At 42.3% G+C, this 16574-nt stretch overlaps 1 protein-coding gene across 2 annotated transcripts in view; it reads left to right on the top strand.

Moving 5' to 3' along the window:
- me1 (malic enzyme 1, NADP(+)-dependent, cytosolic) overlaps window positions 1-16335 on the top strand; it is a 68529-nt gene extending 52194 nt beyond the window's left edge. For both annotated transcript variants that reach the window (XM_079164010.1, XM_079164011.1), the window contains 9 exons: window positions 3592-3695; window positions 11238-11347; window positions 11807-11904; window positions 12676-12789; window positions 13345-13450; window positions 13694-13836; window positions 14143-14316; window positions 15149-15247; window positions 15708-16335. In XM_079164010.1, the coding sequence (XP_079020136.1) occupies window positions 3592-3695; window positions 11238-11347; window positions 11807-11904; window positions 12676-12789; window positions 13345-13450; window positions 13694-13836; window positions 14143-14316; window positions 15149-15247; window positions 15708-15875 (1116 nt within the window). In that variant the 3' untranslated portion in view covers window positions 15876-16335. The remainder of the gene's footprint in view (window positions 1-3591; window positions 3696-11237; window positions 11348-11806; window positions 11905-12675; window positions 12790-13344; window positions 13451-13693; window positions 13837-14142; window positions 14317-15148; window positions 15248-15707) is intronic.
- Window positions 16336-16574: the final 239 nt, after the last annotated feature.

Below are 16574 nucleotides of genomic sequence, written 5' to 3'. Positions count from 1 at the left end.
CTCGGAGCCTGTAAAATGTCTGTTTTAGACCTTTAGAAATTGTGCCACTGTGTAATTGTTATTCTTTCTGTGGAGGAATGTGGAAGCTGTGTAATCTCGTGTGAAAGCCAGCAATAAAGTCTCACGGGACCGCTCTTATCTCCGTCTTACATACAGTACGCCGAAGAATGAGTCCAGTTTTTACTGCATCATCCTGTTCTCTCCCTGGACTCTATCAGTCAGTGCCTGATGTCACCTGGAGTAACCTCAACACACACACATGCTCATGCTGAAATGAGAGTCAATGATGTCATCCAGGACAATATGCTGTTTGTGCATCGGTGCCGGGTGGGCTTTCACATGTCCAATGCCGGGTGTCTTTTCCCTCAGACAGGTCCGGGCTATTCTTCATCCCTGGTCTCGTTCCACTGCTTCTTCAAAACAAACTTATCAAAGATGCTGCAGTCACATTTCAAACTCTAAAGGTTGCATGTCGAACGACTTAAACTCCCTCGTTAAAAGTCCACCAGTCATCAGTTTGGAAAGAGTTTGCAACAGTGAAAGTGGAGCTTCTGTGTCTCTAGCTGGCATGAACTGTAAAGCCATACACGAGGACTAATCCCTTCTGAGAGAGAAGGGTCTGTACGACACAAAGGACAGCTTAGCCAATCAGCGGTAGATAATCGGGGACAGAAAGACGACTCATGACAACAGTTCAGCGCAGTGTCAACGAGGTCAGTCCACTTGAAACCCAGTCAGGACTATCCGAGTCGCTTATGACGCAGCTTCCTCTATTTCAGCTTTTAATACCAGTTTTGTCACAGCGTGTGAACGGACAGAGTAATGAAACAAAAAATCACCATCATATACACTCAATAGAAGGTGGTCATTTATATCTCTCTCCTTGCATGCAGTTGCATGCTCTTGCATCATCTTGTGAAATTCCCACCAAAAGCGCCTCTTTGATATCAATCCACCTCTCATCGGGATCACGTGAACATTTTGTGCTTGTTTTGATTACTGTTGAACTCGGCCAACTCTGACCTATTACTGTCCATTAAAAGCTTGCCAGGAAACGAGTTGTCGACTTCAAATAAATCTTGCCTTTATATAAACCTTTTGAGCTGTTCTTGGACGTGGCAGCTCTTGACCCTTCCATGGAAAGGCGGCTGTCGCGCTCGTCTAAGTGGCACTCTCTAATTATCCATCTCCTGAAGTAAAGGTCGCCTGTCCCAATAAGGCTCGACGCTCTGGATCACTTCCCCGGCCTCTGGGGCCGAAATTCCCCGGAAGTCAAAGTTTATGGAGTGTAGCAGATTTAGGTTATGAGTCTATCCTCCAAAATCTGTCTAGGTACAAATCTACAGCTCGTTGTATGTTTGGACACAGCCATGTTGTATCAGGCAGGTGCAGCAAGTCAAAGATCTGATGTGCCGATACCGCCAAGCAAAGTCTGTAAGCGATCTATCAGCACTGCTAGGTGACATTTGCTTCCACCTAATTCATCACAGTCTCTCTCGCTTTCATTCTCTGTGTTGGTCTCTCTGTCTCTCACACACGACTTTCCATCAAACTCTGCTTTCAATTTTCTCCCTTCACTGCTATATCCCTTTCATCCGTCAAAATACTAAAGTGCAAAGAGTTCACTGGTGCTGTTCAATCGGCTCCTATATCACATATTTACACTCTTCATTCATCCTTCTCCAGCAACTCATTTCACTTCCATTAATTCTTCCTTTTGTTCTCTGTTGCCGGTACAGTTAGGACCGGGTCATAATAAAATGAATCATTTTGACGTCATCCAAAAATCTGAAGCATCGCATGGCTGAAATGTTCAATTGTGCCACACTTTCTCACCAAATTAATTTCTGAATAAGGCCATATAGTGATTTCAGCAGCATGGCTCTTGGGACTTTGATCCAGGCTGAAATAGCTATTGGATGAATTGCCATGAAATGTAGTACAGACATTCATGGTCCCCAGAGGATGAAGACTTACTTAAACAATCGTTTGTCTTATCCTCTAGCTCCAGCATGAAGTGTAAGATTTTATTTATCCAGGAAAATATTTCAACATTTACAGTACTTGATAGATTGCCACAAAATTTTGTTCAGATATTCATCATTCCCAGACGATAATCCCAATGATTTAAAGGGATAGTTTGTTTAGTTTTTTTGAAGTGGTTGTATGAGCAACTCATCCATAGTCAGTAAATGACAGATTGGAGAAACAGACCGGCGTACCAGCACAGGAGCAAAGCAATGTACTGGTGTAGCAGCAGTAAAACATATTTTTGACATTTAAAAATGTATACCAGTTCAAGCGTACGCTCTATGAAGAATATTTTACCTCTTTATACCTGAAAAACGAATGACATTCCCATCAGCCTCCGCTGTGATTTGTGTTTTGTGCTGATGTATAATGTTATCGTGCTAATACGCTGAACTATAATGGTGAACATGGTCAAATGTCAAGACTGCACAGAAATCACGCAGAGAAGTTTGCTCAGCCTGTGAGAACAGTAGTAAAAAGTCTTCTTTGGCTCTGGAAGGTGCTATTTAATAGTCTGAATAAATACAAATTACATCATCAGTTATTTGGACTTGGACATTTTTAACACAAAGCTTGTGTTACAAGCTTTGGCCATCATGTTTGATAAACAGGTGGGCATTTACAAGACACTATAAATTTGCATTTTGGGAAGTGTAGGATCCTCTGTTTGGGACTTGGCACACACTTGGGAATAAGTGGATATTTTCACTTCAGCTACTTTTATTAGTCTATTAAAAGCCCCCCAACTTTATGGAAATGTGATCCCTTATAACTGGAGCACAGTCTAGTTACACACGGTAAAGCTTTTTTATTTACACGTCTTAAATTTCCTAATAATTTTGTAGTTTCTTTGCCGAAGAGAATTATGCACTTTGGTACTAACTGAAGTAGGAACAAACCAATTCAATCTGAATGCTTACAGTTTGATAAATGAGTGTAGGCCTACTGGTTATAATCTACTCGCATCACATTAGACTTTCTTGTAGTCAAGGTCTTAAAGGGGAACGGCATGGATTTTAGACATCAAAGTAATTTTTGGGGGGAATTTTACTGCATCTGAAAAAAAGTTGAAGTCTGTCCGGGTTGAAGACTACAAGTTTGAAAATAAAACTAAATCTTGAGGTGTGGACTTAGAAAGAAGTGAGTTTAGTAGCCTCCTCATCTCTGCTTGAGGCTAGCAGAGAAAACGCACCTAAATCCCTCACCAAAAGTTAGCTGTCGAGTTGCATTGTGGGTAACGTTGGTGCCCGTTTTTGACGAGTAAGAAGGATGCATGGAATAAAAGGCAGTATCTGGTTCGGCTGCATCATTTTAACTGCTGTTGATCCAACATTGTTCTAGGAGTGTAATGCTAAATTGGCAGGGTACTCTTTTAAAACAGTTACTAACTTGTACAGTTACCGAGTGCAGCTTTAAAGACAGAAATATTAAGTTGAGATGGACATCAAAAACAAAAAAAGTGTCCTCCTTTCCTCCCCCTTCTCCTTCAGTCTTCCCATCAGTATCACATTCCCTCCTCTCACCTTCCATTCTGTCCTCTGCCTCCATGTGTTTTTGCAGGCACTGCTGAAGGACCCTCTCTACATTGGGCTGAGACATAAGAGAGTGCGGGGCCAGGCCTATGATGACCTGCTGGATGAATTTATGAAGGCTGTGTCAGACAGGTATGATCCTATTGGCCTCATGCAGTCTGCTATTGTCATTTTTTTAATACAAACAGCACATGGTGCTGTTAAAAGAAATATGTCCAGCAGTTCAGCATAGTCGGTACATCCAGTGTGATGGAGCCAGACCTTTTGGGATTCAACGGTCTGGAACTTCGGTCGCAGATGATTCGGTTTTACTTTCTTTGAACTAAGTTTATATTGCTGCTCAGCAGCGTCAATCAAAACTCTGCCCACTGGCTGAATGGAAACATCCGCTTATTGAAAAGTGATCAGAGAGCCTTGGTTACCATTAGTGCTATTGATTTCGGTGGCATGATCTTCTCCCGACAGAATTCTGACAGCACAGCTAACCAACTATTCAGATACCGGTTGAGCCTCCAGCAGTTGAGCTGAACACTTGTATGTTTTTGACTCTTGGCAGCGTAACATAATGTATTTTGAACCTGCCCATAATGATCAGTCTTGCTTGTTAGTCCACAGAAACTCAGCCAATTGGACTTTTCCAGTGGTGACAGGAGAACTTCTCTGCATGATTATCCTGAATGCAGAATGATTGAGCATGTAAACAGCGAAGTTTGCAGGAATCTCTGTGTTGACTCCAGTGGTGGCAGACCAGGAAACCTATCTCACCGTATCTTCCCCAAGCACAGAGGAGGCATAATTCAGACTTGTGGTGTCATGTTTGATTCAGCAGTGGTTCACTGTGAGGGGTTAGCTTTGGCTTGACTTAGAGGCAGAGGGAGACTGAAGTGTTCAATGTTCCATATTGTCATGCATTTGGTTTGCACACACATTGATCGTATCTTTTCCCTCCTCTCTTGAGCTAAAACTAGGTGCAGTCATGCTGATGTTTTTATTGCAGTCCTACCCTTAATGAGACTTTTGTATACTTTGTGGCTTGCATGCATGCCGACACATCTGCGTATCTCTGCGTCCCTGTGCGCTATGAAGGGATCACACACACACACACACACACACACACACACACACACACACACACACACACACACACACACACAGGGGCACACATGAGAGTCCAGTAGGAGATGTCTGGGCCCCCTCCAGCTGGCAACAGGAATCCATGACTCTAATAACCGGGTGGCTTCTCAACTACAGGGAACAGCAGAGCTTTTTCCCCAAAGGAGCCAGATTGGCGGAAAATGAGTAATTATGGGTTCAGAGATTGAATGAATGATTACAGCTCTGCAGTCTTTTAAGTAATATTCCTATTTAGTTTTCTAGGAAATGTGAACGAGAACTAAAATAGTCCAGATTGACTCATCATCAATAAGCAGAGGGAGTAGGGAGGGAGTTTTTTTTTAATCCATCATCTCAGTTAAAGGAGAATGATGCAACTGAGTGTTTGATTCAAGGCCAGGTTTCTCTGTATTTTCTGTCAGGGAAACAATAACCTTTTTCATCGCCCCTTAATCCCTATTGTATTTGTCTTGGTCTGTGCAGATTTCTCTGGGAGAATTCCGCTCTATAAAGCTGATGAGATGGAACTGGAGGGATGTGCTGGAGTTGAAAAGCGCTTTTAGTCACACGGCAATAACACTTTAGCTTTTCTTTCTACTAAATGCAACTATTCCACAATAAGCTACAGTGAGTGTAAACAATGAAACGTGGTTTCATGTGTCGGTGCTAAGCTATTTTCCCAAGCTATTTAACTCTAAAATATAAGTTCAAGTATTTTTAGACCTCAGGTTGATACAATGAAAAGTATATTTCTATGTCAGAAATGATTGTACAGTGTTTGACACAACAGGCGCAGAGTTGTGCTCCATATATATCTGAATAGCAAGCAATAACCACATGAATGGCATCAACTATTTGAAACTCTTGGCACCGAGAGAATAAAGAACACAGAGAAAAGACTGATGAGGAGAGGAGAAAGAATGCAGAATGCGTCTTTGTCTTCAATGACGGCTCGGGGATTTAAGAAATAACGTGTGCTGAGAGATGCTGGCTCTCAGGAGAGCAAGAGGGGGCTGGGGATTTATTACGGTTCAGCCATGAAGCCCTGTAGGGACCGCGGTAACAGACAGTGAGTGTGTGTGTGTGTGTGTGTGTGTGTGTGTGTGTGTGTGTGTGTGTGTGTGTGTGTGTGTGTGTGTGTGTGTGTGTGTGTGTGTGTGCGTGTGTACGCGCACGTGTATACACACATATATGCACGCAGGTTCGACAGCTGTGTTTGGACAGAGCACCCTTGTGTGTGACCTTCTTTGCAGAGCTCCGACTAAGAGAATCACCTTTCCCTCCCCGCCTACGAGTACATACGACTTCCACCTACTTCCTGTTAGCTGGGGGTTCAGATTTCATCAAGTCTCAGGTGAAGCCGGATCGTGTTTCCTGAAGGATCTGGGTCACTCGTTAACTCCCCTGTTCTACAGATCGGCCCAGACGTAACGCCAAAGTCTGAGTGATTCGCCACATGGGAGCGCGTCTCATGTCTCGCGCTCTTTTTCATACTGTCAGACATTAATAATAAAGTCACAAGCAGCTATTCTCAATACATTGGACTGGTTTGGTATTAAGACACCGTGAAAGTGCGCCTCCAGAAAACAATGAGTCCAGCTATTGTTCTTTCATACTTCGACCCGTATTATAGCGGCACGTCATAAATCGCTGCAGTATAAAAGTTTCAAGCACAAAGGAGCTTTGTGTTGTTCTGCTAGCATTTCGCAGATAGCTTAAGCGGCCCAGCGGCTAGAAAGGTTTAGAGTCTCGCCTGCAGGTGTCTTGTCTGCCTGTCTGGCTGTTTTTCCGTTTCCAGATGTCTCCTGCGGGAAAATCCGATAAGTCAAAACACCTGCCTTCATATAGTTTGTGCAATGCAAAGGAATGATGAATGTAGATTCAGAGGCCCTACATTTTACTCAGTCGGCTTCTTGCAATAAGCGAAAAAACTATTTCACATGTGAGGTTTTGACTGGTTTGAAGTGGGCGGGGCTTAGTTGGAAGAAGGTGATTTCTGAGCACCAATCAGGATTTGGCAGTATTTCCGTCAAAATATCTGATAACAGGTGTGGGGTTGTTTAAAAGGCAACCGTCAATCAAATCTGATTGAGCCATACCCACAAGGTCCTGATGGAGCTGATGAAGCATGAAGTATTTAAGAGTTTATGTCAAAAGTCAGAATGAAATGATAAAGGCTTTTTATCCCTTTTAGATCACATCCCAGGTCATACTGTGCACCTATTAAACAATACATGCAAAAAAAAAAAAAATCATATTTAGTATTTTATATATATTTTATATCAAAATCCAATAATCTTTTTGTCCTGTAAAACAGAATGTGAAGTGTGCTTACATAAGCTAGTGCGGACCAATTTCCACCAGTAACAGAATGACATCTATGCGTCAATCAATCTGTAGCTCCCCATTACTCTACATTCTAAGCCCGCCCACTTCTTTAGCGGTACAATCAAACCCAAAGGATTTGTTTTAAATCCCTCTTGTAACTGTACACTGCTGAAATATTCAGTTTCACTGAAGAATACCTCACAAGGCGCTCTTACCTCAGGGCTTCAACCTGCAATAACTGATTTGCTGGCCACTTTGGGCTATCTCAAACAACGTACATGTCCAAATTGGGTGGCAAACAGTTGCTTCTTTAGATATTCAGAGCATTCTTATGCGTTGGTGTCTGTCTGATGAATGTCCAAAGTCCAATATTTGCTCTATTTTTATATCTGTTTCGCTGCTCACCACTGACTAAGAAATATGTGGTTCTTTAGCTGCTAAATGTTTCACTATGTTCAGCCACTTCTCTTTGTCGCTCAGCTGTTTGGTGCTAAGCAGGTAGTTTATGGGGGCTTTTTTGGTTGAAAACAGCTACTTAATGTAGCTCAACAAAAAAAAAAATACCCTGAGAGCAGCAAAAGTGAACCAGTAGAGTAAAGTTGTGAGCCAGGGAACCAAAACAATGAGCTGAAAGATGCTAAAACACTCTGTAAAGCTGAGGGGAGCTGCAGAGTCACTAAGAACAACCTGTTTCCCACGTAGTAGTCATGTGATCATCCACTGTTACTGTTGATTATAACCATTTGTCATGAATAAACTTATAGATGGGAGGGGAAGCCAGTGATCATGAAACATTTCCTTGCCTGTTGTCTCATATATAGTGACGGGTGTGAGTGCTTTCCCAGCAAGCCCTTTTAGGTCTCAGAAGTCACTGAACAGACACTGTTGTTGACAAAGCACCAGACGAAGAGATGGAAAGTGATCTCACTGCCAAATCTCAACAGCAGGGATACACCTTCTCTTTATTTTTTTTCATAACAGCCATGCGAGGGAGAACAAAGTCATTGCTTTGGCAGCAGTCAAGTCCTGAACTTAGTTTTGAGTTGAAAGTCACTCCTCACCAAATGTAACGCTATTTTATACATTTAAATACAAAGAAATTTCAATAGTAACAATTAAATGAATGATAAGATAAACAAGATAAAAGCCTACTAAGGGCTACCAAAATTGCTTTGAGAAGTGACCTAGAAATAAATTAGACTCATCAATACTCATTTGTGAGTGATACACAACTCTTAATACTGAATTTTGGCCAATAACATTCACTATAGTTTGTTTCTGAGCGAAAGTATATGATGCGCATTTATCATTCAGGACTGATGATGTGATAGGATCTAAAAGGTTCTTCTTTACATCAGTTTTGAGTATTTGATAGATCCATTGGACCCCAGAGCTGGTTTACTGTTTCCCAGTGTTTTAACATCAACCCTTTTCCCAGGGGCCCAATGTTTAGTTCCCAAGCTAAAAATATTCATGCAAACCATAATAATAAATAATTATTATCTAAAATCTTTTACAGTGTAATTCCCTGAAGTAATGTTTAAGTAAGAAGTGTGCAGTATAATTAATGATACCATAACGTTTTATGGCACTTTGGGCACCTTTACCACATCTATTTCCAGTTTTCCTGTGTTGTTACCCAGCAACAATAATCCCACTATTCAGATGGCAAATAGGTGCATTGTCAGATTTTGGCGTTCCATTCGGAGGGTCGTCAAGGACGGACAACAGACTTTCAGGCACAATAGGGACGATGAACACAAATGGCCAAAGAGGAGTTTTGTTGTAGGCAAAGCACACACACACACACACACACACACACACACACACACACACACACACACACACACACACACACACACACACACACACACACACACACACACGTTGTCAAAGACATTCCCCCTATCTTTATGGCTCAGGCCAAGGACCAAAGAGCTTTCTGCATCGGGAAGATTTTCCTTTCTTTTCCGCAGTACCACAACCACAGATAGTCACTCTGTAGTTTATGGTCAGTGGATGCCCATAAATATGCATGTGTTCACAGCTCAGTTGCTGTCAGGTCTTTGTCAGATCGAGTCTCTGATCTTTCTTGGCTGACATTTTGAAATAAATAGTTTTTCACTCTTATATGTAAACTTAAATGCTAATCCTCTCAGTCTTTACAGAATAGTTGCAGCATGAGTATCAGCTCCTGCAGAGCTCTACCCTCACACATCCATCTCTTTGGGCTCTCTGTTTAGACAGGTTGGTTCTGCATGAACTGGTGTGACCTCTGCAGCGGCAAGTTGCACCAAACCATACCAGAGGGCGCCTGTCTCCGTCTTCCAAAAGCCCCAACACAATGAAAAGTTTACAGCTCCTTTCTTGGCCTCATTACTCCTCCTCTTCTCACAGGCTCTCTGTGCTTATAGTGCTGCTCTCTGCTTGATAGAAAACACATTTCCCTCCTCGGCGCTACTGCCGTGTTGGCAGTAAGTCAGCCTGTCTGTGTCAGTCTGTCAGTGTCGGTATCAGGAATCGGTGTCTCGCAGTGGGGAGGAGGAAGAGTGACCTGGCGTTGGTGCTCTCTCTCATCGGGACGTTAGGTTTTATTGCAGTTGAACTGGTTGCTTCTCGTCCTGCATTTCTTTCTTGCCCCGCTTCCGCTCAGCTTCATCCTCCTCCTGCTGAAAGTTTAAGCCGTTTAGCAGTCACAGTAACAAGTGGGAAACAGCTTGAGTGAATTTGACAATAACCTCCCTTTCCTTCTGAGGTGGGGTTTCATGAAAAGAAAGAAAGTTTAAAGACTGAACGAAGAAAAGAGTAAAACAGTATCTTAACTGTGAAAAACAAATGTGACAAGGAAGGATTTCAACACCCCCCTGTTGTTCAGTTGACTGGCAGGCCTGCAGGTGTTGGCCTGTCCCCAATTTCCTCCGCCACTCACTGAGACATCCCTGGTGTTTTTAATACAGGTTTCAGACAACCTCACCCTTTCCTCCCATTGTTTCTGCAGCGATAGCCTGCTAAGTATTGCAAGAGCTTTTAGCCTTCACGAAACTATATAACCATCTGCTCTAACATGATTGTCCGGCTAACTAGCTTACTGCAGTAGCCTAGCATTATTTCCAAAGAGCATAGAATAGTTTCAGGTTATTATATTGGGTCTTTTTTGGATTCAAGGAAGTTAGCACTGCGGCAAAACTCGCTATCCAAGATGTTGTTACACTTGCCTACACGCTGATCGATCCTCCTCCTAACGGCCTTTTCTCAACTAATGAAGCTAACCTTAGCTTAGTTAGCTTGGTAGCTCCAGTTGCTCCAATCTGCTAGCGACAGTTATCATTTCAGCCGGCAAAAGTTTAGTTCATATAATGGACATTGTAAAATGATTAAGACTTGAAGCCAATGTCAGAAAATCGTTATTGATATAGAGTATTGAGCATAGTATTACATCTATCTGCCATGAGCTTCTCAGACATAATGTTATCCTGCACACCATCACCAGGTCACCTTTTTTTTTTTTTCTACAGCTGAAGGCCTGTCTTTCATCTTGCAGTGGCTCTGCAAACATCCAGTAAAATTCCCTGAACAAAAGCTGCATCTGTTGAAAGGCATGAGGACTCGGGATTCCTCTTTGTCGCTGCTAAATCTAATTTACAGACTCATAACGCCGGCCTTATGGCTTATTTTTATTGTATGATGTTTTCTGTGGGAGTTCACACGCACAGGCTCCTGTATTGACTGTATGTCTGAGCAGCATCTTGTAAAAATTGAACACGGCTGCTTTACTGGGAGACTGGGTGGGCTCGGTGTTCTTTCCCCTCTAATTGGGTGGGTTTGTGATTCTACCCCTTTGTGGAGGTTTGACCTCCTCTCATTGTGAAGTCGGGGAAAACAGGTGTCAGCTTGTCGAACGTCAACGAAACAAAACAGTGTACAAAGTTCTGTCTTTCATTTTGACTTTAGACATAACTTCTAACACAAAAGTATTCCTCTCTATTTATTGAAATATTTTATATATAACTGTGAGACTGAAATACTGCTCTGAAAGGCTGACATCAACCCTCTTCATTCCTGACCTGTGCGGTGTAGTGTGGTAGGACAGCGCCCCCTTCAGGACTGAAACAAAGTCTCTGAAAGTGGAGACTGCTCTCTTTATGTGTTTTATGTGTGTGAGTGTGTGCAAAAGCCTATTAAATGACCATTCACCAATAAAGGTTATCTCCTTTTATTTCTCCTTTTCTTCAGGTATGGAATGGACTGTCTGATTCAATTTGAGGACTTTGCAAATGTTAATGCTTTCAGGCTGCTGAGCAAGTACCGCAACAAGTACTGCACATTCAACGATGACATCCAAGGTAACTCAACGACACAAACACACACACACACACACACACACACACACACACACGGACATTCTTCTCTGTCCAGCTAACCCAATCATTCATTTCTCTTTCATAAAACCTTATGATCAGTGTAAAATATGAATAATATGTGTTGGTTCTAAGATGTGGGATGTGATTGTGAATCACTCATGTGCTCGTGCGGTAATGATTCAGCAATTTGCAATTAGCTTTACTTAGTCTTTTCTAACTCCACAGTTGTTATAAATGAATGAATGGTTTGCCCATATTCTTATTTCTGCTCATTATCTGCCATAAAGCAAGAAAACATCTGATTCCTAATTTGAATGTTTTTGTTTCCTTTGTCACTCTCGAAGGTGCAGCAGTAACATGAATGTCACACATTCTGTTAAGAATATCAGTCGGAGTATATTAAACTAAAAAGCGTTGATGTTGCACTATAATACTCCGTAGGTACCGCTGCAGTGGCAGTAGCTGGACTCCTGGCCGCTCTCCGCCTCACCAAGAGCAAAATGTGCAACCATACCATTGTGTTCCAAGGTGCAGGAGAGGTATGTGCAGCACACTTGAAGCGAGACAGACTGTAAATATATATCTTAAAGTGAAGTACAGCATGTTTAATTACATTTTATTTTTTTAGATAAAACCATTAAAAAAAGTTGACATGACGAAATGTAGTGAAAGTGTGGTGACGTCAGCGATCTGTGTCAGTAATGTCAGTTACACAACAGCAATATTTATCTAAAGTTTGCTCATTAAAGCCAACTGTAGTAGGAGTGACCCCGAATAGTCGATAATACGATGATTCAATCTAAGGAGCCTGATTCGACTGCCGGCCTCACAGGTGAATTGCGCAGTGGCAGGAAAATGTGGCTATGAAACAAAAGATCATTCCATTGTTCCATTCCATCATTTTACACAGATGGATTCTTCCAATAAATCACAATATATTCCATATTTTCATTTAAATATAATCCCATTAATAATACAGTTGTTAAAAATCTGAAAATATACCCAGGAGACCGACGTTTGTGTCTAATGTGAAAACAAAAGTATTGTTGACTTGACTTGAAGTTACGTTAGTGACGTTTGTGGCGTGTTTTCTGTGCTTGTACTTGTTTAGGTATGTATTTAGTTTGTGTACTTATCTTCGGCCTAACCCTGATGTTTTTCCTAAACCTAACTAAGTAGTTTTGTTGCCTGGAAACGGACTGCAGGAAAATGGGTCCTTCGGTCCAATGGGACATTTTTTCTGACTATTGCTGGCATGGAGATGTCATGATGCAGCTCCTCTCCCCCTCCTCTTTTGTCTGGCTTCCCAGGCAGCGATGGGGATTGCTGAGCTGATCGCCATGGCCATGGAGAAGGAGGGACTCGCTAAGGAGGAGTGCTTGAAAAAGATCTGGATGGTCGATTCCAAGGGCCTCATTGTCAAGGTCTGTTGATAAAGTGCTGCACATGCACATGCAATAATCCAATGAAATCTGACCAGAATAAACGGTCCAGTTAGAAAAATAAATCCTGGGAAAAAAATTACACAGTGATAACATCACAAGTTGATGTTATCACGGGTTAAAAACGTCTAAGGGTGGATTTTCCTAAGCAGTTACCTCCACAATCAAGAATAAACATTTCCTATGGTTTGTTAATTTACGTGACAGGTTTGTCCTTGGATTCACTGCAAAACATCAACATCTGTTACACATCTGTTTTGTCCACCATATCCATGTGATTCATCCCTCATTCCTCCTCCTCTTCACTGTCCTCAACTCCCAGCTTTCTCACTGCTTCTTCCACTCCACCACTCTCTCTCCTCCATCCCACCACCCATCTCTTCACCTCCGCTTTTCTCTCTCTTACCAGAAACCCCTCATTCCTTTAAGTGTTAGGGAGCAATGCCAATGACTCTAAGTATCAAACTGTGTTTTGGTGCTATTTTTCCACAGATGGTTTTATGTCTTTAATAGTCCTCCTCTTCTCCAAATCCTCAGGGTCGAGAGCAGCTGACTCACGAGAAGGAGAGGTTTGCTCATCAGCACCCACAGATGAAGAAACTGGAGGATGTGGTTCGGGAACTGAAACCTACAGCTATCATTGGTAAAACAACAAGCACTTGATGTTTTCACGAGGCAGCCGGTTAGCCATTTTGACGCCACGTGTTGAACAGATTGTCACTGATGGATTAGATGCAAGGGCTCATCGAAAGAAAAGACTGATAGTAGCCTAACATTGTTGACTTGAGTGAGGGTTTATTGTCATATGGAAAGTGAAGATGTGTTTAAAGTTGGAAGACTGAAAATGATATATATCTTGTTGCATATTGATTGCTTTCTGTCTCAGGTGTGGCAGCCATTGCCGGGGCCTTCACCCAGCAGATCATCACAGACATGGCTTCCTTCAATGAACGCCCAATCATCTTTGCCCTCAGCAACCCGACCAGCAAAGCAGAATGCACTGCCGAGCAGTGTTACACACTCACAGGGGTACTCGCTGAGGACCCTTATTCATCACAATAATACTCGCATACATGGCTATGAATGATTTCCTTGGTCATCTCTAATGAATGGGTGAATAAAGTTGGTAATAATAGTCACTAGAAGGGCACTTCCAATGACGGCTTCTCCGACGGTTCCGTGCAACAAAACCATCTGTCAGGTCAACACCTGCACAAAAGGTTTCATGGAAATTGGGCCGGTAGACAAACAAACCAACCGACAAACTGAAATGAAAACACAACCTTCATGGCGGAGGTAACAATAAGAATATTGATATACCTCGTTATGTTGCAGGGGCGGGGCATCTTTGCCAGTGGCAGCCCGTTTGACCCGGTCACCCTGTCTGACGGGAGGACCTTCTTCCCTGGTCAGGGAAACAACGCCTACATCTTCCCCGGAGTGGGCCTGGCTGTCACCGCTTGCGCCATCCGACATATCACTGAGGAAATCTTCCTCACTGCAGCAGAGGTTGCACACCCACATCTACAGTGTACACACACCCTATTTCACAACGTTTACATTATTGATCAATCAATGCATGAATCTGTACTTGTGTGTTATACATAAGTCACGTTGCCCCTGAACACCTGGCACTCAAAGGACAAGGTCAAAGCATGAAAGCATTCAAATGTAACTTGTGTAAAAGTGCGTAGACAGCAGGATGATTTCAATGGTTTATTGTAGAAGCAAGGGTATGTGTAGGCTTGTAGGCAGGCAAGTACTGAATGCAGAACAAATGCCCCTTGTGAGTTTTATACTTTTTTTATTGGATCACTGGATTATTACTACAGATGCATAAATGTGTCTTTATATGCGGTTTGGTGTTGGAAAACGTAGAAATGTCGTACTGTAACTTTAAAACGGTTGTACTTTAACAAAAACTACGGTGCATACTGAAATATCTGGAAATATCCAAAGTAATGCCACCAACACTATATACTAATGATACTGCTGAACTTACTTAAATAGTCTGATTTGACCTCCAGCTCTGAATCGCTGTCTGTCACTGAAGCCTCTGGCAGTGCTGAGGACGGCAATCTTTTCGGCTATCTTCTCACATTCATCCATAAAACTAATACTTCATGAGTGATTTGACTTAGGTTTATGAGGGAAACAGATTCCATTTACTAGAGCACTTATGCCTGATGTAGTATTTCTCAACGTTTCAGACCACCGATCTCTGCCTCTCACTGTACTTAGCTGAGAGTGATCGCACTCGTGCAACACAAGGAGGTGTGTTTCGATGATTTCCTTCTCTAGTAACATGAGTTGTTTGTGTGTGTGTGTCACCTTTTAACAGGCTCTCGCTCACCTGGTGACAGAGAAGGACCTGGCAGAGGGAAGGCTGTATCCTCCTCTCAGCTCCATCAGGGACGTCTCTCTCAAACTGGCTGTCAAGGTCAGAGCTCAGTGCGCACACAATGAAGAGCAGATGCACCTTAAAGGGCTTTATAGCCGACACTGTGCATCGCTGTAGACTCATCATTCATCTGTGGTTTTGGAGCTGGCAGCATGGCAATGCCTGTCCAACTGAGCCTTTGTTGAATATCCATTATGGTATGATAAACGTTAAATATGATGAAAATGCATTGATAAATAATGGAGACTGTTGCTTCTAAATGCTCAGAACAAAAGGGCTGAGAGCGGAAGCCTTGAGTCACCTACCTTTATGTTTTCCTTAATATAAAAAGAACAACATTCCCATCAGTTGGTGCATAATGCATGGAACTGTTGGACGCTGAAAATATCCCGGGGGAGGACCCCCAGACCCCTGCTAAATATGCTTTCTCGTGCCTTGTATGAGGGCTTGTGAAACTTTAAAAAAAAAAAAAAACCTTCTCAAACCCTGTGCATTACAGATCATGGAGTATGCCTATGAGCACAACATGGCGGCACTTCGCCCGGAGCCGTCCGACAAAGAAGCCTACGTTCACTCCCTCACCTATAGCACTGACTATGACGAGTTCGCTGTGGACTCGTACCGCTGGCCAGAGGACAGCATGACTGTGCAGACATGCAAACTTTAATGCACTGGACAGAGAGACCCAACGAGCCCTGGAGGGGTACGCTGACTGACGTGCAATACCATCGCAAGACATGACGTTGGGATAAGAAAGGGGCTGTGTGTAGAATTTTTCTCATTTATTTGTGATTGTGAAATCAATGGTAGCAACACATGCAGAGGTATTGAGCTTTGTGTATTTATTGTCTCTCTCTCTCCAGAATAGTCAGTAGTCTAAAACTCCAGTTTAAGAAAAAGCTCATTTATGAATCACCAAGAGCGAAGGACGCCGATGAAATGAGAAACAGGAAGCAGTTTGCAGATGTTGAAATATTGCACTAATGGTTGTTATCACATTACATTTTACGATAATATATTCAAGGGAAGTCCTTCACAGGTTGCTTTTAGTTGTGCTGTAATTGCCAGCTACTTGTTGACTGTGTTAACTATAATCCGAAAACTCTTTGTCAAATAAAAATGGTTTTGATTAATGTCTGACTGATGCATTTTTACTGGAAAAAGACGGGTGTGTTGAGAGTTAGACTTGGATATAAAAGGGACTTCTGTTAAAGATATTAGAATTTTAGTAGCCTTCATGGAGAAATGCTGTAAACAAAAGTTATTTTCTTCTGGCGCTCACTTTGTATCATTCTGTTGCTTTATCATCAGGCAAGACAGAATGTACGAACTGTTCATTTAGTCTTTATCCATATAACACTCCATA

This window comes from Pholis gunnellus, assembly GCF_910591455.1.
Source record: "Pholis gunnellus genome assembly, chromosome: 8".
NCBI lineage: Eukaryota > Metazoa > Chordata > Actinopteri > Perciformes > Pholidae > Pholis > Pholis gunnellus.
The sequence above is the reverse complement of the archived record's forward strand: the minus strand, read 5'-3'. Positions and strand labels throughout refer to the sequence as shown.